Genomic DNA, 22,925 nt, shown 5'->3' on the forward strand with positions numbered 1-22,925 from the left:
TCACCTCTTTACAAAGTTCGTTCTCTCTGTTTGTTTTAGCCAGCGAACCAACATTTACTAACTCACTAACCCCCTCCCTCACTAACCCCCTCCCTAACTAACCCCCTCCCTAACTAACTCCCTCCCTAACTCCCCCCCCCGCCCCTCCCTAACTAACTCCCTCCCTCCCGTCCCTAACTACCCCCCCTCCCTAACTCCCGCCCTAACTAACTCCCTCCCTCCCTAACTAACCCCCCCCTAACTAACTCACTAACTCCTCCCCCTCCCTAACTCTCTCCCTAACTATCTAACTCCCCCCTCCCCAACTAAGTAACTCCCTCTCTAACTAACCCCCCCTCCCCAACTAACTCCCCCCTCTCCCTAACTGCCCCCTTACTAACTAACCAACTCCCTCACTAACTAACTCCCCCCCTAACTAACTAACTCCCTCCCTAACTCCCCCCCCTCCCTCCCTCCCATTTCTGCAGTCTGATTTCTTTCCGCAGTACTTTATTTTGCCGTAGCTCAACCCCCCCCCCCCCCCCGACCTGACAAGCCTTGAGGCAGCTGGTGTGAACGCTGCCTTCACAAAGGTTGTGGGTGGAGCTACTCAGATGTGGGGAGATGTAGAATTCTAACGAGACGTCTGGTGGGGTAGAAAGCCAGATCAGATCTGAGCGGTGCTGGACGTAGCTCTGTCTTATCTCCAGTCTGTGACGGTTAGGCACTCTGGATCCCCACGTTTTCCCTGGACCCTTCAGATACTGAAAGTGCACTGTGTTTAGGGTGTAAGCTCAGCATGACGAGTAACGCAGATACTTCAACTGCAGTCAGCAACAACATAAAACCCCTCAGAGTGCGTCATCTGCTGTTACCAGGGTAACAACCGAAAAACACTTCTCTCCCCCTCAGAGCTTCGGCCTCCTGTCCACACTAAAAACACCAGTTTAGGGTCACTGAGGACGGAAGAGCTTCTGGAAAACGTGATGTGCGTTTTAAGATATGAACGGGGCAGTGGTGGCTCAGCGGGTAGAGCTGTGGGTTCGATAGACCGGGCTTGACAAGCTGCCACTGTTGGGTCCTTGAGCAAGGCCTCTTTACCCTCTCTGCTCCCCGGGCACTGGAGTTGGCTGCCCACTGCTCTGGGTGTGTGTGCTCACCGCCCCTAGTTCACTAGTGTGTGTGTGTGTGTGTGTGTGTGTGTGTGTTCACTACTACAGATGGGTCAAATGCGGAGGACACATTTATTTATATATATATATAAAAATTGTATGTACAGCAAAATAAATATATATATATATATATATGAGGCTTTTAATGTAATATTTCTTTTACTTTAGTTTAAAGAGCATGAAATAATGCTGGGATATTTATTTGTCATAAAGCATCAAGTCTACAATAAAAAACGTTATTTTAATTTAAACTGCATATTGTCTTTCCCATATTAATCATCATTTAATGACCAGCTGCTTAATTAATTTTCATTAATTATTCATTAATTAAATGTCATTACATGAGCAGATTTCTTATCTAATTTAATTGTATTAAATAAAATAAATTAATATGTAAATCAAACTCACTGAACTCTCCCGGAGCCCCAGGCCCTCTCCATTGGGCAGCGAGGACCTCCTCTTGGCTGTGGGAGTCTTGCTGGGTGTGGACGGCCCTCCAGGCTTCTTCCTCACCATGATGACCTCACAGCAGGCCTGGTCCTCATTCAGAGCACTCTTGCCTGCATTGATGACCCTAAAAAAACAAACAAACAAACAAGCTGGAAACTGGAAGCACAGACCTTCATTCAAGGCTCCTAAGCAAACCCCTAAATAAAGGGCTTGAGCCTGTGGGCCTCAGGACAGGATCTATTGGCCAAGTATGTTCTCACACACAAGGAATGTGTTTCCGGCTGTAAGCGTCTCTCTACTATTAACCATATACAGCTACTCTACATATAATTTACAGACAGTACACAATACACAGAGAACAGTAGTACACACAGCATACACAGACTACACCAGCACATTTCTATACAGTGTGCTTTACAGTGTTGCTCACAGAACAGCCGTCTGCAGCTCTTACAGATTAAATACTGTGTTACACGGCAGTGCAGGCGTGTGAGATTATTACAGTAATTCTGCAGTGATGCGGTGACTGCAGGATAAGAGTGATAATAAGAGTTTATCAGTAAGATCTGTGGCCTGTAGCTGATGATGATGGTGATCAGCTGTTGAGGATGGTGATGGCGTGAGGGTAAAAACTGTTCCTGTGTCTGACAGCCTTAGTGGACACAGTTCTGTAGCGTCTGAAAGAGGTTGTGACCAAGGTGCGAGGAGTCCGTAATGATTTTCTCTGCCCGTTTCCTGGTTCTTGAGCAGCACAAGTCCTGAACGGAGGGCGGAGAAGCACCGATGATTCTCTCAGCTGTCCTCACTGGCCTCACTTTCAGGTAACCATGCATTTTCAGGCTGCTGCTGGACAGAATCTTAGCTTCTTAAGCTCCTTCGTATTGAGTAGCCCATTTGTTTCTCTGTGTTTAATCGTCAAATGAGTCGGAGAACACTTTTCCACCTCCAAAATCAATTAGTTTGATCATCAAGGATGCGAAATTATGAAATGATGAAATCTCCCTCTGTAATTCCTAATAATAATTTTATAGATTTTAATTATATATTATGGAGGCCTACACTCTTCTCTGAGTGATGCCATAGAAGAGTCCATGAAGAACCATGTTTGAGATAGGTAGGTGTGTGTGTGTGTGTGTGTGTGTGTGTGTGTGTGTGTGTGTGTGTGAGAGAGAGAGAGAGAGTTTACACCCATCTTTATTACAAACATACCTCTTTACAGAACCACAAGTGGCTCTACTATGGCAGGGGTGGGCAACGGCAGCCAGAGTGCAGCACACTTAGCCGATCTCCCTGCCCTATCAGAAAAGTAGCCAAAACGCTCAGCAATCCAGTCCTCCAGAACCAGAATTACCCATCCTGGTTCTACAGCACTGTTTAAAGAACCATTTGAAGCATTTTATAGGAGTGGATTGTGAAATCAGCAACAACCCCAGACTGCCTGAGGAATACACAATCTGTCTGAGAGCTCTGGCAAGTAATGACTGCTTAGGAAAGCCAATGAATCCCTCTGCTGTGCTGGGTGTGTGTGTGTGTTTGGGGGGGGGGTCTGTGCGGAAATTGCCATTTCAGTTCGCCATCTAATTGGATCCTTTATTGCACGCTAATTAGATTTTTGCTGCACTGCTGTGTCTGGAGCACGGCTAGGAGGGGCCAAGCTCAACCTACAGTACCTTCTAGCTTGTCCATTTTCTCCAGCATCTACAGGCTTCAAAGGGAAGTTGGGAAGCGAGCCATAGCTTCATAAAGATCCTCACACACTGCTCAAACAGTCAGTCTGGATCTTGAATAATGCCCCAAATTTAAAGTTGTCTCACACAACCCCAGTGTTATTCCCAGAGCAGGACCACATACAGGCCCTCTTACAAATATGCTACAATGGGTTCTTATAGAGATGCCGTTAGGGTTGCAAAATTCCAGGAATTTCCAAAGTTGGAAAATTTTCCATGGGAATTAATGGAAAGAAAATGGGAATATTCAAAGCTAAAGGTGAGAAACTTATAGTATAACATATAGTTGGTAAAAATATATACTAAAGCATAATCTTGGCTAAAATAAGATATGATATGATACCAAAGCAGTTCCCCTATACAATTCCATGAATTCCCATAATTAGCCGTTGATTTCCATGGTAAACTTATTTGTATTGTTCCTTGTAAAGTTCCTTTATCATAATTCCCATAAATCCCCCAAATTTCTATGAAAAGTTTACATTTTGGAATATTTCCAAAGTTCCCATGGGAAAGAAAAAAAGTTACCGGTAATTAACTGGAAATTTATCGGAAATCTTCCACCCCTTGCACCCTTAGATGTGGTAGAGGAACCCTTTGTAGCTCTGTTATTTTTAATTAGGGATGTCCCGATCTGATCCTGTGACTCCAGAGCACACTGTGGGGGGCTGTACTGTTAGGGTCTTCTCTAAAACTGGTCTGTATTTGCTTCTAAGCACCTCTTGGACCTAGCAACCAGCTAACCAACCAACTCGTTGTCTGCCATCAGGCTCATTTTCTAAGACCAAAAGGGATCTTCAGCTCTGAAGATGATGTCTTTACAGCTCACGAGCGCTTCTCTCCAAAACCTCTCCTGGATCCTGTCTTATTTGGACTGCCACAGTTCCCCTGAACTGCCACTGAACACTGTAGACATCGCGAGCTGAAAACGCCTGGCCCTCTTCTTATAGCCTTCCCTGTCCTGAGGGCATCGATCGGCTTTCAGATCTTTAGACAGCTGATTAGAGGAGCCAATGGTTGCTGTCAGCGCTATGTCAGAGAATTACCTTGGAAATGTGATTCTGCTGACCGTCCCCAATTATTGCTGGTGATGCACCGCAGGTCTGCTTTGCTAATCAATGTCTGAAGGTGGGACATCAAAACTTTTGCAGAGGCGGGTGGTCCAGCGGATTATGATCTAGGGTCACTTGGTCGCTGGTTCCAATCCCGGTCATGCTGCTAGCCATCGGCAGGCCACCCCGAGGCCCTGAGATGAGTGTGTGTGTGTGTGTGTGTGTGTGTGTGTAACAGTTCTCACTGACGTAGCCTCTCTCTCTTCGTTCCTTTTATTTGGAAGATGCTCAAGGTTTCATCACATGATCAGAGGAAAGAGGACCTCAAGATTTCAGCATGACTGCACCGAGCACACTAGCACTGTCTGATGCTGACCTAACAGACAGAGCACATGACCTGCTGAGGGAAGCAGTCAAGCAGAAGACTCAGGGTTCAGGGAAAGGAACTGAAATAGACTGGTCACATGACAGTGTGGAGTAAGGCTTCACTCCATGATGGTGAATATCATATAAATATCCAGCGCTGAGCTAGTCTGAAGAACAGAGCTCTGTTCCTCCAGGTTTCTCCTGGACGCCCCCCAGTCCAGCCAGCACAGCGTGGAGGATGTGTTCAACTCCATCATCATCATCATCATCATCAGCAGCAGCAGCAGCAGCAGCTCACCTGATTCACCATCATTAAGCCCTGATTTACCACCAAACCAGGTGTTGATCTGAGGAGAACTCTAAATAATACTAGACTCCATGAGAGAGGAGAACTCTGGAGATGTTCTAATGATGAACACAGTGATGGAGAACCTCCAGACACTTATGATGAAGAGTTTTACAGGTGCCCAAAAGATGCCTACGATGCCTATGATTAATTGTATACTATATATATATATATATATAAAATCAGCGATCCAAATTGAAAAATGGATAAAAAAAAGAAAGAAGCTATTAATTAATTTAGCTTCATATAGTTTCATTCAGTTATTAAAATAATTTAGCTAACAATTCTTTCAATTAGTCAGTTAATGTATATAAACGAGTTAATATAATTAATGAATAAATTATAGAAATAATGTATTAATTACATTATTAATTATATAGTTCATATGCATTTACTGACTAATTGAACATAATTGTTAGCTAAATTAATGAAACAATTGAATAAACCATATAATTAATAATACTAATAGAATTCATTAATAAATTACATAACAAATGTATTAATTAATTATTTTATTATTAATTATATAGTTCATATGCATTAACTGACTAATTAAAAACTGTTAGCTAAATTAAACAATTAATAAACTATATAATTATTATTATTAATAATAGTACAATTAATACATTTGAGAAATAATATATTAATTAATTTTATTAGTATTATTAATTATATAGTTTATATGCACTAACTCACTAATTGAAAAATAAGTGTGTGTGTTAGATGTGATGCTGTTAGCTGTGCGTTTCTTCCTGTTTGAGCAGTCCGAGCATGACGGCCTACTTTAGACGCTCATCTGTGAAGCTGTTCATTAAACAAAGATTTACTCATTTACTCAAATCAGTGAGTTCAGGAGAGTCTGAGGCAGCTCCAAAATGTACCGCTCACTCGGTTCACACCAATCAGCCAGAACATTAGTACCACTGACGGGTGGTGCTACATATCAGGCAGCGAGGGAACAGTGATCGGTTCTTGAAGGTGCTGTTGGTGTTAAAAGCAGGACAATCTGACTCACTATGACAAGAAGAACCAAACTGTGAGATTCTAGACAGTGACTGGGTCATCAGAACATCTCCAAAACATCAGGAAGGTCTTGTTGGGTTTCTCTGGTGTGCAGTGATAGGTCAGAACAACCAGTGAACCAGCGACAGGGTCAGGGGTATTGCTAAAAACCATGGATCCAGACACCATATGCATGTTAATGGCAGGTGTAAACAGGCTCTGAGAGTCTGTAGTCTGGACCTACTTTGCAGTCCAATATTCCAACCCAACAGAATATCTGTGGTTCTAGTGCTCTGACCCGTTTGAGACTTTTTCTCTAGACGTCGGTCAAGTTCTGCTGTCCTTGCCCTTTCCTATCAGGAGGACCTTGGCAAGCGTTTGACCCTTTGAGCTCCACAACAATAAAGACATCTAACTGGCACACACTCTAAAACACGACCCCGAGCTCCAGTAAAGTCAGTGGTAACACATTAACTGCAGCCGTTTGGTCTCAATAAAGACACAACAGTCCTCATAGTCCTCCCAGTCCGGGCTTGTCTTCTGCAGTGTGTGCAAATCAAATGTCCTGGAGGCCCAAATGCTTGCAGTAGTGCCAAATTATGAAATTACCATCCATGTTCACTATACGGCCAAATGTTTGTGGACACGCCTTCTAATGAGATGCATTCAGCTACCTTTAGTTGCGCAGATTGCTGACACAGATGTGCAAATGCACACATACACAGCTTGTCTAGTCCCTGTAGAAAAGTCCAGCTAACATAATAAGCCTAATGCCAGGCGTGGGCTTGAGAGGGGTATAAATAACTCCAACACTACCTCTTGTTGCTGAATGCAATCAAATCCTCAGCAAATCCTCCACCAAAATCTAGCAGAAAGCTTTCTTCTTCTCTGGACAGTAGAGACAGTTCCTCAAACTCTTTTTAATAGCCTTGATTTCAGAAGAAACAATGAAAAAACAGGTGTCCCAATACTTTTGTCAATGTAGTGATGTAGGCCTTCCCTGTATAGCCTTATATTTAGGAGGCTGGTGGTGTCTCTGGACTACAGTTAGCTACAGGCACCAAGACTAACGTTGTGTGCAAGCAGTACGTTGTGAGGTGGGCGGGGCCTCCATGAGCGTGGAAGTGTGTAAATGTGATGTGGAAATCCGCCCGTGTCTAAAAGCGAGCTTAAACATCCTGTTCGTCCCTCAATGGACAAGATAAGGGAGGAGTTCGAGTAGCACTTGCGGTCCAGAACTAATCGTCCAACTTCAGTATCTGACCTTACTAATGGTGGTGTGGTTAAAGTCCATCAAATCCTCAAAGCAATGTCTCAGCACTTTGTGTAATGCAGCTTTCCCAGAAGAGCAGAGGCTGTAGCTGCAGCAAAAGGGTCCAAATCTGAGCTGCTACATCTGAAAACAGCGACCCTTAGACCGTACCTCAGCCCGGGTGTCCCATTTCTCATTCTGCCGAACTAAAGGGTGTTCCCAAGCGTCCGCTAGGCGTTCTTAGAAAGCCCTTTGAAGAACACTGCTACAAAGCTGACTCTAGCAACACCCTAGCAACCACTAAGCAACATCATGGGAAATGCCTGCAATGTCATAGCAATCAAATTACCTTGACCTAGCACCCATCTAGCGTCTGTAACACCATAACACCATTACACCCACCTGGGATACCAAACAGCTAGCAACCACTTAACAGCACCAGACCAACACCATAGCAACTACTTAACAGCACCAAACCAACGCCACAGCAACCACTTAACAGCACCAGACCAACGCCACAGCAACCACTTAACAGCACCAGACCAACGCCATAGCAACCACTTAACAGCACCAGACCAACACCACAGCAACCACTTAACAGCACCAGACCAACACCATAGCAACCACCTGGGATACCATAGCAAACAGCTAGCAACCACTTCACAGCACTAGAGCAACACCATGGCAACCACCTGGCAACACCACAGCAACCACCCTGGACACCACATCAGCCACTTAACAACACCACTGCAACCACCTAGGACACCATAGCAAATAGCTAGCAACCACTTAAGAACAACAGAGCAACATCATAGCAAACACTTAGCAAAACTCTAGCATACACCCTGGATACCATAGCAACCACCCTGGACACCACATCAGCCACCTAGCAACACCCTAGCTACCCCACTAGCAACTGCCTGGACATTTTCCAGCTTTGAATTGGGATCTTTTATTCAGTTCAAAGCTCAAATAATTTGAAAATTATAATATGATCATACTGATGTTTGAATGTTTTTACTTCATTTTGGCTGACTCTCTCTCTCTCTCTCTCTCTCTCATATATGTATATATATATATATATATATATAGCTAAAAACTGTTTAATAAAATTAAGAGCCAAAATTAAGTGAAAACATTCAAACCTCAGTATGATCATATTTCCATACACAGTATATATATATATATAATTTTTTGGGGAAAATCGAGACGACTGCAGAACTGAACAGAATTCTGATGACAGATCTAGCGTCTCGGCTACGACTAATTGCATATGCTGTAACAGTCCATCTTTCAGTTCCGTCCAAAAAGCCCATCGAGCAAAACGGTCAGTAAACAAGAAGCAACCTGTTTCACTTGGTCGGTCAATTTTTCCAAAAATAGACCTCTGTTTAGCCTCAGTCTGAGAACTGACCACTGATGCATGCTGAATGCTGTACAGAGAAGTCACAGTTGGCTTGGCCTGTTCATGTGGAGACCAGTGAAGTAAGTCAACAAACAAACAAACGAATAAACAAACAAACAAACAAACAAACAAACAAACACACGTACTGTACAATAAGGCTGAAGTAAGGGTAGGCAGTCACAACAGAAACGATCAAGCCCCTTACCCAACACAGACTACACACAGTCCAGCAGAAGCTACAGCAACCACTTAACAGCACCAGACCAACACCACTTAGCCTTAGCACTTAGTCGGTCTAGCGTCTATGGAGAATTACACCAATCAGCCAGAACATTAGTACCAGTTCTGCCAGGTGCAGTAAAAGCATCAGCAGCAGGTCCTGTGAGGTGCTTCCTCCCTGGTATGCAGTACCGGTCAGTACCTACCAAAAGTGCTCCAAGGAAGGACAACCGGTGAACTGGTGACAAGGTCATGGGCCATTAGACAAGGTCACAAGGCTCATTCGTTAGTCTTGGTGCCACAGATACCACAGCAGGACGCCTTCAGAGGGTCTTGTGGAGTCCATGCCTGCTGCGGCGAGACAACAAGGGAGATCCACTCAATATTCGGCGGGTGGTCTTAATGTTATGGCTGACCCTTTTTGCCAGGTCAACGCCAAGTCTCCTTATGCTGATATGACGTCCAGGAGAGGCAGCTGTTCTGTATAATACATATCTGGATATCAGAGAGAAACATTAACGAATCTAATCCAGTTTCACACCGGGGATGGGATGTCTTCAGCTGTGTGACAAAAGTAATTGGACACCTGCTCATTCACCGCTTCTTCTGAAAACAAGGCCTTTCCAGAGCTGAACCTGCTTCTGTTGGAGGAAGAAGAAGAAGGCGGCGGCAGCGGCGGCGGCGGCTGTCTACTAGACTTCGGAGCAGCATTGCTGTGAGGATGTGATTGCATTCAGCGACAAGGGCTGAGTTAGCGAGGTCAGGATGTTGAGGATGGATGATGAGGTTGAACTCCACAACTCATCCCAAAAGTCCTGGATGGAGCTCCACCACCACCACCACCACCACCATCATCATCATTCCAGAGAACCCCTCTATAGCCCACGCCATGGCACCACGCTGCCTAATAGGGTCATCAATGTCAATCAATCAAAATCAGCTCCAGGGAGTCCTATTCTTTTGGCAGTTCTTCTTCTTCTTCACCACTACATGGACTAGACAAGCTGTGTGTGTGTGTGTGTGTGTGTGTCAGCACAGCTGCAGCTTAAAAACGTAGCTAAAGGCATTCTTTAGAAGGGGTGTCCACAAACTTTTGGACATGCATTGTAATTCTAGGGTTGATGGTTATTCTAAGCACTGGGGCCAGGGTGGTTGACCAGCATGGGGTGTGTTTGGTACTGGATGGTCAGTAAAGGCCAGCCTGGACCATCTGAGAACACACACACACACACACACACACACACACACACACACATATGGACGTGGACTTACTCTGCGTAGCCCGTAGCCCACGGTAATCTCTTCGTCTCTTTGAGGATGAGGATGGGCCGCGCGATGTGATCCGCCGAGCACTCGATCTCGTCCGGCGACAGGCCGAGGAAGGCCGGCCTCATGTAGGGGAATTTGTGCGGCAGCTCCGCGCCGCTCAGCTGCTCTCCGTCCGGAGCGCCGGCCATGATTCCGCCTACGAAGCCGGCCACGGCGGACTTGACCCGGGTAAGCATGCTGCTGCTGCCGGCGCCGCGCCGCGGGTCCGAGCGGTGAACTGCGCGGCTCCCTTTGCCCGAGCTCCCCCCCAGCGCGTCGGCCTGGAGAAGAGTCACAGAGCCAGACACTCACACACTCACACACTCACACACACTGTCACACACACTCTCACCCCCCTACAGCCCCATTCCACGCGACCAGCGAGAACCTGAAACACTCTCGCGATGAGCGGTCAGGTGACCCAGGAGAGGGGGCGGAGCTAGCCGATCCTCTAAAGCCTATAAGACACGCCCCCTCCACACCTCTCCATATACACTGCATGGACAAAAGTAATTGGACACCTGCTCTTATTTGGATGGAGAACCATCATCCATCATTCCAGAGAAATCTCACTTCTCACTTCTACTTTTACATTTTCACCCAATGATCTGAACTTTCTCCTCCTTATATTTAAAAAAAAAACAGCCTCGTTCTCCTATTTCATCTCCCTTAGTTTTCATTCCGGATCGTCATCAATAAAACAAACCCTCTCCAGATAAATCTCTCCATCAGGAAAGTGAGACACAGCAGACTGTGTCTGTAGTCTAGTATGAAGACTGTGTCCGTGGCAGAGACTCAAGAGAGCTGCAGTGAAACGTCCCGACTGAGCCCCACATTTACACTCCAGTAAAGCTTATTGATCACACGCCTCTGAAGTCTGACTTTCTGCAGCTTTACAGAACTTCTAGACAACGACTCCTCATATTTTCCTCCATGAAGCTCATGTTGATGCTCAGTAGAGCACAGAGACGCTCCTTTAATAGAGCTGATATTACTGAAATGCTTCATTTTCAATGGGCAGATCTGCAGCTGAAACAGGAGCCTAGTGCAGCCCAACATTTTTAACATCAACATTTTAATAGATCATTCTCCTCATTATGACTTTTAGAGAAATGGGTTTTGGGGAGGGGGGGGGGGGTAGTGCACTATAGACCCCTGTGGCGCGGCCTAAGCTTTCGGCCTTTGTTTTCCTTCCATTACTTTTACTTTTCTACTTGAAGTGGTTCTGAAACCAGTACTTTTACACTTTTACTGGAGTAAAAAGCTTCAGATGATTCTTCAGCTTCTATAGAAGTCTTTTAAACCCTCGTATCTCCACTCACTTCTACCTGAGGAATGAGTGTCAGTACTTTTCACACCTTTGGTAGGGTCTCATGGGCCTCCTTTCTGAGGTCCTCACAACACTCCAGGGACATCCTCATGCTACTATAGCAAAGGTGTACAGGACGTTCCAGTGCCTTAAGCTCTAAAACTAGTCTAAAACCCACATGCTAGACATTTTATACATTTATATATATTTTTCCAATTAATTTCTGGAGCTATTTCCACTATGTTTCTTATTTTTAACTGATCAGCCATAACATTAACACCACCTTCTTGCTTGTTTCTACACTCACTATCCATTCTATCAGCATGGAAGGCCTCTGTATATAGGCCTATATGAAAACTTTGGATTAGGGGGTGGGGATTAGAGTAGCTTTCTGGAAGGCCAGACTAAATACCCTCACTGCCCAACTTTGGCCTTTGGTCTTTTCAAACCACATGTCAAATCTGTTCCCAAATGTTTTAAAAAACTGCTAATTATGCACCACAACTACCACATTGACCTTGAAGATGACCTCAGACACTGGCTTCCTCATTGGGTGTGTGTACATGTTTGCTTGTAAGTGTGTGCTTTACGAATTTAGCATAGGTTTCAAAGCAGAAGTGGACATAAAGGGGACAGATATATTAGATCCATGCTGGATACGGGCTTTTAGGGTTGCCAGGTATGTGAGAGAATCCAGGCCCTTCAGGCTTTGACCTTTTGCCAGTGAGAACTGGCGAGACTGGTCAAGGTCTGTGGACAACCAACAAGTAACCACACTCTATAACCACAAACATTTTTCCACTCCACCCCAGAAGCCCGTCCAGTGGTGGGGTCAGAGTACTGGGTGCGTCCTACCGAGTTTTCACATGACATAAAAAAAATGTTTAACCCGTGTGAAGTTTACAGGGCAAAGTTCAGACAGTAACTGGAGTGAGTGCATGGCGCCATCTAGTGAGATATATCTGAATGCCACCAATGATTGGCTTGTGCTGTGTTAAATTTAAACTGGGATGGGAGAATTTGCCAGGAAATTTGGGAAATTTGAACTGGAGTGAGTCAGATTTCTGTCTCTGAAAATTGGCAGAGCCTCACCAACCCCAAGTTTAAAATCCAAGATGGCTGCTCCGCACATCAACAGCAATGCTGCCCCACAGTTACCTCTGAAGTTGGAAGTCGGAGCTGGGAATGACGTCAAAGTTTACCACAACTGGTTTATCGATCCTTTACCAGTGGGTTAAAGTGAATCAATCCAAAATATGTGCCAGGTTAGCACTGGTAGAATTGTTCTTGGTTAGCATTGTTAGCGATGGCCATAACTTTGGTACCACCTGTCTAATCTTGTGTGGACCCCCTAGTGCCAACACAACAGCTCTGGCCATTCAAGGCATGGACATTTGACAGTCCTTTACCTGTTACTTTATTGGTGAATCTAACCAAAACATGTCTCACTCTTTATGTCCCAGGCTAGCATTGTTAGCATTGTTAGCATTGTTAGCGATACCAGTTGATAACAGTGCGTTATGCAGTATTTTCAGCATCCAAACAGCAAGGAAACACGTCCACAGATAGAAGTTGGACAGTACGGGACGGGTACGATTGATTTAATGGGACACAGATAGATAGAAGTGATCAAATCTGCAGAATAATACATGGTTTAGGTGTATGAATTGTTGATCTCTGGTCCTTATACAGGATACTGGATTCCTGTAGAGCTGGACTGCTTTTACTACTGTTGATGTGGTGGTGCGGCCATCTTGGATTTTGAACTGGTGGGTTGGTGAGGCCTTCCTGACTTTACCCAGTTTATTAGCACTCCTATCTATTTGTGTCTCATTAAATTCTGTCTGTGGACTAACAGTGCTAACAATGCTAACCTGGGACATAAAGAGTGAGACAGTATAGAGTAAAGGACTGTCAAATGTCCATGCCTTGAATGGTCAGAGCTGTTATGTTGGCACTAGGGGATCTACACTAGACAGGTGGTACTAAAGTTATGGCTGATTGGTGTATGATCATAATACTCAATAGATAGATAGATAAATTCAGTTCTTGAAGGTGATGGTGTTAAAAGCAGGAAAAATGGACAAGCGTAAGAATCTGGGACACCTGAACCAAAATGTACCACAGCAGGACACCTTCAGAGGTCTTGCGGATGTCCATGCCAGGCAGGTGGTACTAAAGTTATGGCTGATCTGTGTTTACTCACGATACTCTTCAGAATTCGAGGGATTCAATCGAGAGCTTGTTCATCTCTGCTGCAGCCATGGCCTGTACGCTTCTAGGGAAGTCTTTGCACTAGATGTTGGGACTTTGCTGTGAGGATTTGATTGGATTCAGCCACAAGAGTGTCAGTGAAATCAGGTTGTAATGTTGGATGATTACTTCTGGATCACAAACCCATGCTAACTCATCCCAAAAGTGTTGGTTGGAGCTCCATTCCTCCAGAGAACACAGGTTTACTGCTGCCAGCAGGTGGCGTCCTTCATCCACAATAAGCAAATATTCAACTTGCGGGACTCAGAAAGTCGTCTATGCCACTCAAAATAGCGTTTCGGGAATAAATACGTTCTGTAAATGGCAGCAGAGAAGCAGAGCAGAGCAAGTCTTCAGTACATCATGTCTCCAGCATGTCCAGCATGTCTCCAGGGACGTTGGCAGGAATATTGGGCCCCATGAAAAGACACTACACTGGACCCTCAACTCAAAAATCTGCCAAAAAAACACCCAATTAGTGGATTTTTTAGGGTTCCTGTCAGTCATAGGTCCTTAGATTTGGCCTAAACCCCACCCCACAGTCATACAGCTTCACTTTGCATCCCTCAGAATAATGACATCATTGATCACAGGAGCTGGAGGATGACTAAGCAGCACCCCCTCATTTTCTTAAACAAACCTGCTACCTGTCGGCTGCTTTTCCCTGGTTAGCGATAGTAAATGTTTAAAATTAGACCTGAGTCACTCAGTTAATCACTCCCGACTCTGCCAGGACACTTCATCCAGGTGGAGCAAACCATGAATGTGCAACCAGCTAACACCAGGTACAGTACATTTCTATGGGATGTGTGAAGGGATGGGGAGGATGACCCTTCCTCAAAGCAATGGGAAAAGGAACCATTCAGCCAGAACTGAAAATGAACCATGTCATCTGGAGGTTGTTACAGAACGTCTACTAGGCCTCATGACAGGCGTATGACACTAATCTGTCACTTAGTCTCACCTCGAATGACCCCAAAACCGCTGGCCTGGAAGCCAACATTCGAACCATACGACTCTACAGTTTGACCTGTCATGCTTGTCATGGGCGTGTAGTGGCTGTATTGCAGTGGCTGTGTAGTCAGATTATGCTGCTTGGGGGGGGGGTGATTACTTTTCAGGATAGGTCTGAGTCATGGTGACCTTTTATTAAAATAAATAAATAAATGAAGAAATAATGCCTTATGTTTCCTGTTCCAGTCTACTAGTTCCCAGTTCAGCGACAACCTTTGCACTCTCGCTGAACTCTCGCTCAGTCTAGAGCCATTGCTTTGTTATTTCTTCTCATATCCAGCATCAAATTACCCCGAAACACACACGCTTTCACTGCCAGGCGGTTTCATCTCTGACTCATCGGTGGGACTGTGCACGTCGGAACGGGTGGCAATCTGATGCACCGCTGATACTGGCCAAACAATACAAGGAGAATGGCTGACCTTCCTTATCTTACTTTCACATTACAGCACAGTCGCAGTGTATAACTGTACATATTTACACGTTGACTAGTCTGCTAGTCTACCACCCTGTTATACAGAAGGTAGGACTTTGCAGACAATGATTCCCGGTAGGCTCCAGACCCAGGGAAGAAGCAGATGGGGATGGATGGATGGACACCCCCCCCATGCCTTCTTAAAGGGTCTACGAACAGCAATGCACGCTCTTCTCCAAAGCGCCTTGCCGTTGAATGATTTTGGGAGTCTTTCCCAAGGACTCTTATTGGTGTGGTGTAGTGTGGTGTGGCACGCTTGCTCAGGCTGGCAGTCAAACCCTGGTCTGCCATAGTTCAGCAGTTCAGGTCAGTTAGATCATTAAAAAATAGTGATACAATATGTGTTATACACCATATGTCCAAATATTTGTGGACACCTCCTATTAAATGACACATGGGTGGAAAATGGGCTCCAAGGTGGGTTCCAGGTAGGCATGGGCTCTGAGTTGTCCGTGTTGTTACTGGGACCCAGTTGGGCTCCCCAAATAGGCCCCATCATCCCCATGTTTAATCCCTTCTGGCCCCATCAACTCCATCCATATGTGAGGCCAACATTGACCCAGAAGGCCCCTTACAGGTCCCATTGCTGACACAGATGTGCAAATGCACACAAACACACACAGCTTGTCTAGTCACTCTAGAGAAGTACTGCCAATAGATTAGGACTCTCTGGAGCAGATCAACATCATGAACCTATTGGCACCATGCTGCCTAATGCCAGGCGGATGGATGGTGGATCTCCATCCAGTACTTTTGGGATGAGTTGGGGATGATGGAGGTGATGAGGTGGGGTGGTGAGCATCCATCCAACATCCTGACCTCACTGCTGCTCTTATTGCTGAATGCAACAGTACAGTGCAGACACTTTCTGGACAGTAGGGACAGATTCTCAACTCGCGACATTTCTAAAATCCCAGTGACGGGTTATGATGTAGGATGAGGTATTTCTTCTCGTTATTATTCTGGGATCTTTAGTGTGGGAATTAGGTGATTTATGGCATGTAGGTGTGTAAACCGCTGTGTGTTCCGCTTCTGGTATGAACTTAGGAAGCGTGTGGTGAAACCATGTGACTCAGAACAATACACAATGCTGCAGGAAATGTAAAATATGTGTTTTAGTGTTGCACATTGAGTTAGAATGGAAAACTCTATAGTGGCCTCCTTCAAGCGTGAATAAACGGGCCAATTCCACCCCAGTCAGCTACTCTTACTGTAGTCCATCTGTTCCTCTGCAGACCCCTGACTGTTATTAGCCTCCTCCTCCCACCCTGTTTATTCTTCAATGCTCAGGACCACCACAGGACTGACCACCGTAGAGCAGGTAGGTAGTATTGGGGTGGTGGGTCAGTCATTCTCAGCCCTGCAGTGACACTGACTGACCTGGTGGTGGTGGTAGCGAGTGTGATAGTAGTGTGTGTTGTGCTTGTGGTACAAGTGGATCGGATGCAGCAGTGCTGCTGGAGTTCTTAAACACTATGTCTGTCTACTCACTGTCCACTCTACCTAGCTGGCCCTCTTACCTAGCCTCTTAGACCCTCTTACTTAGCTGGTCCACCTTGTAGATAGAGGTAAACAGAATGCTGCTGCCCACAGGACACTGCTGGCTAAAGCTGGTGAAGCTCTGCTCAGAGGCGAGTTGCAAGCCCATGAGGCTTACTGGGTGCTGCGACCCTGGTTCCTCACCCTCATAACTGCGGTGCTCTCGTAATCTTCATAGACCCTAAACTAGAACCCTGTGGGACTAATTTTACCCCCTTAAACCCTGTCCATTAACCCAAACGTTAGTTCTTTACCCTCATAATTTTCATAGACCCTAAAATTGAACCCTGTGGAACTCCAAAATATACCTTAGTGACCAGTTTACCCCCTTAAACCCTGTACAATAACCCAAACGTTAGTTCTTCACCCTCATCATTTTCATAGATCCTAAAATTGAACCCCGTTGAACTCCAAATGAGACCCTAGTGACCAGTTTACCCCCTTAAACCCTGTACATTAACCCAAACTTCAGTTCTTCACCCTCACAATTTTATAGACCCTAAAATTGAACCCTGTGGCACTTCAAAAGATACCCTAGTGACCAGTTTACCCCCTTAAACCCTGTACATTAACCCAAACCTCAGTTCTTCACCCTCATAATTTTCATAGACCCTAAAATTTAACCCTGTGGCACTTCAAAAGATACCCTAGTGACCAGTTTACCCCCTTAAACCCTGTACATTAACCCAAACCTCAGTTCTTCACCCTCACAATTTTATAGACCCTAAAATTGAACCCTGTGGCACTTCAAATGAGACCCTAGTGACCAGTTTACCCCCTTAAACCCTGTACATTAACCCAAACCTCAGTTCTTCACCCTCACAAGTTTATAGACCCTAAAATTGAACCCTGTGGAACTCCAAATGAGACCCTAGTGACCAGTTTACCCCCTTAAACCCTGTACATTAACCCAAACGTTAGTTCTTCACCCTCATAATTTTCATAGACCCTAAAATTGAACCCCGTGGAACTCCAAAAGATACCCTAGTGACCAGTTTACCCCCTTAAACCCTGTACATTAACCCAAACCTCAGTTTTTCACCCTCATAATTTTCATAGACCCTAAAATTGAACCCTGTGGCACTTCAAAAGATACCCTAGTGACCAGTTTACCCCCTTAAACCCTGTACATTAACCCAAACCTCAGTTCTTCACCCTCATAATTTTCATAGACCCTAAAATTGAACCCTGTGGCACTTCAAAAGATACCCTAGTGACCAGTTTACCCCCTTAAACCCTGTACATTAACCCAAACCTCAGTTCTTCACCCTCACAATTTTATAGACCCTAAAATTGAACCCTGTGGCACTTCAAATGAGACCCTAGTGACCAGTTTACCCCCTTAAACCCTGTACATTAACCCAAACCTCAGTTCTTCACCCTCACAAGTTTATAGACCCTAAAATTGAACCCTGTGGAACTCCAAATGAGACCCTAGTGACCAGTTTACCCCCTTAAACCCTGTACAATAACCCAAACGTTAGTTCTTCACCCTCATAATTTTCATAGACCCTAAAATTGAACCCTGTGGCACTTCAAAAGATACCCTAGTGACCAGTTTACCCCCTTAAACCCTGTACATTAACCCAAACCTCAGTTCTTCACCCTCACAATTTTATAGACCCTAAAATTGAACCCTGTGGCACTTCAAAAGATACCCTAGTGACCAGTTTACCCCCTTAAACCCTGTACATTAACCCAAACTTCAGCTCTTTACCCTAATAACTGTGGGGCTCTTGTAATTTACTTCATTTTCATAGACCTTTAAATAGAACCCTGGGGGACTACACAAGATATGCTAAAGTGTAACTAAAAAATCATAGTAATAAAAAAATTGTAATTCTAGAATTATGAACCTAGCAGCTCTGCTTCAAGGCCCGGGCATCTCTCTATTAAAGTTATCATTGAGTTAATGTTATAGATTTTTTTAATGCAGGTGCTGTACTAATTAGTGCAGAGTTAACTGGAAATCCCACAACGTACCAGAGAAGTGTGAAGACAGGAGGTTATCTGGTCAGGAGCTGAACCTGAACACATAGCCTCGAGTTGCGACAATGAGACAGACCTACAACAGACCGACTGGAAAAAAGGAAGCAGTTTAATCGGAATAAGTGAATCAAAACACGAGTCGAAACTGCAGTGGAGGAACTTGGAACAGGCTGTAAATATCAAACCTCACATAGTTCTGTGTGGAGGAGTAGGTCAGTGCAGGGCGGCTGAGGTCTTTAACAATATACCCAAGCAGTGAAGATTCCTGGTTCACGCACTGCTGGCTTTCCGCACCCCTGTGAAACCCTGCTTGTGGGAGTGAGGAGTGAGACTGGGGGCAACAAACTTTAATATTCTTTATAAAGTAAACAGAATAGGCTCTGCTTTTCAGCTAGGCAGAGACGTGTGGCTCTTTTTGCTTTTGTCACAATTTTTTTTTATAATTCCCATTATTTACAGTTTGGTTCTTGTCAAAGTGTCTCCAACATCACCTTTAAGACCTGACTGTTCACTTGCTGCCTAATATGTAGATGCCACCCCTCGAAAGGGCCGCTGTGGATGAAGATAATCAGTGTTTTTCTAGCATCCATCTACCAACACTGCCAGCAAGCACTACTTAATGTCATTGCAATCATAGCAACACATAGAACAACATCATAGCAACCGCCTTGGTTACCACAGCAACCACCTAGCAACACGCTAGAAATAGAAACCACCTGGCATACCATAGCAACAGCATAGCAAGGAGTGGGTACCAAGCTGCACAACCCTTTCTACCTTAAATACACTATGTGGACAAAAGTATTGGGACACCTGCACATTTATTGTTGTTTTTTTTTGTTTGTTTTAGAAATCAAGGGTATTAAAAGAGTTGATCCCGCTTTTGTGGGATAACTGTCTCTACTGTCCAGAGAAGAAGACTTTCTGCTAGATTTTGGAGGAGCATTGCTGTGAGAATTTGATTGCATTCAGTGACAAGAGCTGAGTTAGTGAGGTCAGGATGTTGGATGAGGATCACCACCCCACATCCTCATCCACAATCTTCTTCCAAAATACTGGATGGAGCTCCACCACTATCATTCTAGAGAACACAATTCTTCCACTGCTCCACAGCTCAATGCTGGGGGGGCTTTATACCCCTCTATAGCCCATGCCTGGCATTAGGCAGCATGGTGCCAATAGATTTGTGATTATAATCTGCTTCAGAGGGTCCTATTCTATTGGCAGTACTTCTCTAGAGTGACTAGATAAGGTGTGTGTATGTTTGCATTTGCACGTTTATGTTAGAAATGGGTGCAACTTAAAGTAGCTGAATGCATTAGGTAGACGGGGTGTCCACAAACTTTTGGACGCATAGAGTATATCAGTTTTAGCAGCACATTAATGTGGGATATGGACCGTTTAACCATTAACAGCTGCTGTAAGGACCACACACAACTCTCCACAGTGTGTCCCATCATTTGCATACGAGTGTCAGTTCACCTATTAAATGACCTGATCAAAGCTCTAAGTCATCATTAGAATAATAGACCAGTTCATAGACAGTCATAGCAACTGCTCAGCTCCACAGTCACCAGCTGGTACTCATAAAACGGATAGTATAATGAACTGCATCCAGAGAAAGTGAGAGAGAGAGAGAGAGAGAGAGAGAAAGAGAGAGAGAGAGAGAGAGAGAAAGAGAGAGAGAGAGAGAGAGAGAGAGAGAGAGAGAGAGAAAGAGTCCCTCCCCCTCACAACAGATATATTAGGCTCTTCACTTTAGAGGTAAGAGCTACCAAGCCTCAGGAGGAACTTCTGTAAAGTATAATCACTGACTGTAACAGACAGTACAGACACTGATCTAGTCCTTAGTCTAAGTCCAAGATCTTCTCTAACTAAGGACTTCAGCTGTCTGTGTTCAGGTCTGCTCAGCTGCCAGGCAGGCTGGGTTCCACTCACTGAGGATGAGGAGTGTGGTGCTGTTCCTGCTGGCTTTCTACAGCTCCAGAGCACGAGGAGATGCCATAGAGAAGATTGACCAGTGTGGAGCCCGCTGTTCTCAGGTATTTGACTGGAAGAGCTGCTGCTCTAAACCATCTCCAGATCTGCTGATTGGGTTAGGGAGAGGTGGCTGACAGAGTCTCACCTATGCAGCTCATGGGTACTGATTGGTAATTAACCTTAACCTCTTGCTTTAGCTCAATGTTCACCTCTGTATTTGTAGATGTGCTTGAAATATCCTGATCAGAGCAAATCAGCACAGGCGGAATTATATATATATATATATTTATTTTAGATGTTGTATTAGAGCTTTAATTTCATTATATATTCATTTTCATCATATATTCTTTTATTTAAATGGCAACTTTGTTTATTTTTGGTTACTGAGGTGAAAAGCAGGGCTAGTTTTAGAGCTAGGCTTATTACAGAGATGCTGTAAAATATAGAAATATATCTAGGACACACACACACACACACACATTATACATATATATTATTATCCTATATAATATTCTATAATATTTCATATGTAATATTGCTATATATATGTATATGTAATATGTAACATATTATGTATATATTATCATTTGTCAATTTATTTTATCAATAATGATCAATTTATCAATAAATTGTGGAAGTAATTGATTTTATATAACACACACATATACATATTTGTATTATATATATATATATAATATATTATATATATTATAATTTGTATTTTATATAATTGACTTGATACATAGTGGAAGTAATAGATTTGATATATATGGAGTATATTTATTGGTTGATTTATCATCAAATTCAGGTTCAAATTGTGGTAAATTGTATCATATCAATCCTATATATATATATATATATATATATATATATATATACATATAAATGTATATATATATATATATATATATATATATAGGTATCTCATAGGTACATAATACCATATATACATACATATATATATATATATATATATATATATATATATATATATATATATATATATACCTCATAGGTATATAATCCCATATATATATATATATTTATACATATATATATACCTCATAGGTATATAATCCCATATATATATATATATATATATATATATATATATATAGATAGATAGATAGATAGATATATATACATTTATAAGAAATGCTGTAATTGCTGCTATAGTGGTCACCTTTGTGTACACAGTTCATTACAGTGATCATTACTTCTGACAGGTTTCACATCAAAATCTGAATACCTTTATTGACGCTCATGGAAAATGACACACACATGCGTCATACAAGAACTGGCACTGCCCTGCAGTCCACACTCTAACAAGCTGCTTACTCTGTCGTTTGACTTTCTGAAGCCCAGTAGAGGGTCTGTGTCGGTAAACTGTAGTCCCGGTAACTGAACACACGTCAGTACTGGCTTTCCACTGAACAGCAACAGCACTACTACCTTCTCGTTTCCGCGGGAGGGTGAGTGAAGTGTTGCCTCACGTTCTGACATGTGGACGGTGTCGTCAGGTTACGTCCAAAACAGCACTTCCTCCACGTTTATACACAAATCCAGAAAAAAAGAAAGTGTGGCTCTGCGTGCTTCCTGTTCCTGTTTCAGTCCCGGGTTCTCAGAAGCGCTCGGTGTTTATTGAACATGGCCCACATTATGAGCTTTTTATGACTGACAGCAGCAGGTGCCATGTGGGAAGAATGTTGCAGTTATGGTAAAAGACACAGCAGGCCTCGGTTTCTGAGCAGATCTGTTGCCACGTTAGATGAACAAAGGTCCAGTGAGGACTTTGTTGATAAGAATGCATGAACACAGCCACAATTGCATTTTATGTGTGAATGGAACCAGGATGTTGCACTGTGCAAAGCTTACTGGGCAAACCCCTACTTGTGTCAGCTTCCTCGTGCCAGGCTGTTAGCCATGCGGCTATTATTGAGACATCAAAACATAATCACAGGTTTGCTAAAGTCGTGAATGTGTCATGTGATCCTCCTATACTCCATGTCGATGTATCACAACAGCTAATCATAAAGTATGATGCTAAACTGGACTTTCTGACATCTTTCCTTTTCAGGAACTTCCTTG

The 22,925-nt window shown here is 43.8% G+C and overlaps 1 protein-coding gene across 2 annotated transcripts in view; it reads right to left on the bottom strand.

Moving 5' to 3' along the window:
- Nucleotides 1–10,663, bottom strand: part of LOC140549534 (protein phosphatase 1H-like) — a 32,862-nt gene extending 22,199 nt beyond the window's left edge. The window contains exons 1-2 of one of the 2 annotated variants that reach the window (XM_072673252.1): nucleotides 10,243–10,663; nucleotides 1,560–1,725 (exon numbers count right to left, since the gene is read on the bottom strand). In XM_072673252.1, the coding sequence (XP_072529353.1) occupies nucleotides 1,560–1,725; nucleotides 10,243–10,475 (399 nt within the window). In that variant the 5' untranslated portion in view covers nucleotides 10,476–10,663. The remainder of the gene's footprint in view (nucleotides 1–1,559; nucleotides 1,726–10,242) is intronic. The other variant, XM_072673253.1, reaches the window with a different exon arrangement.
- Nucleotides 10,664–22,925: the final 12,262 nt, after the last annotated feature.

This window comes from Salminus brasiliensis, chromosome 2 (assembly GCF_030463535.1).
Source record: "Salminus brasiliensis chromosome 2, fSalBra1.hap2, whole genome shotgun sequence".
Classification (NCBI taxonomy): Eukaryota; Metazoa; Chordata; class Actinopteri; order Characiformes; family Bryconidae; genus Salminus; species Salminus brasiliensis.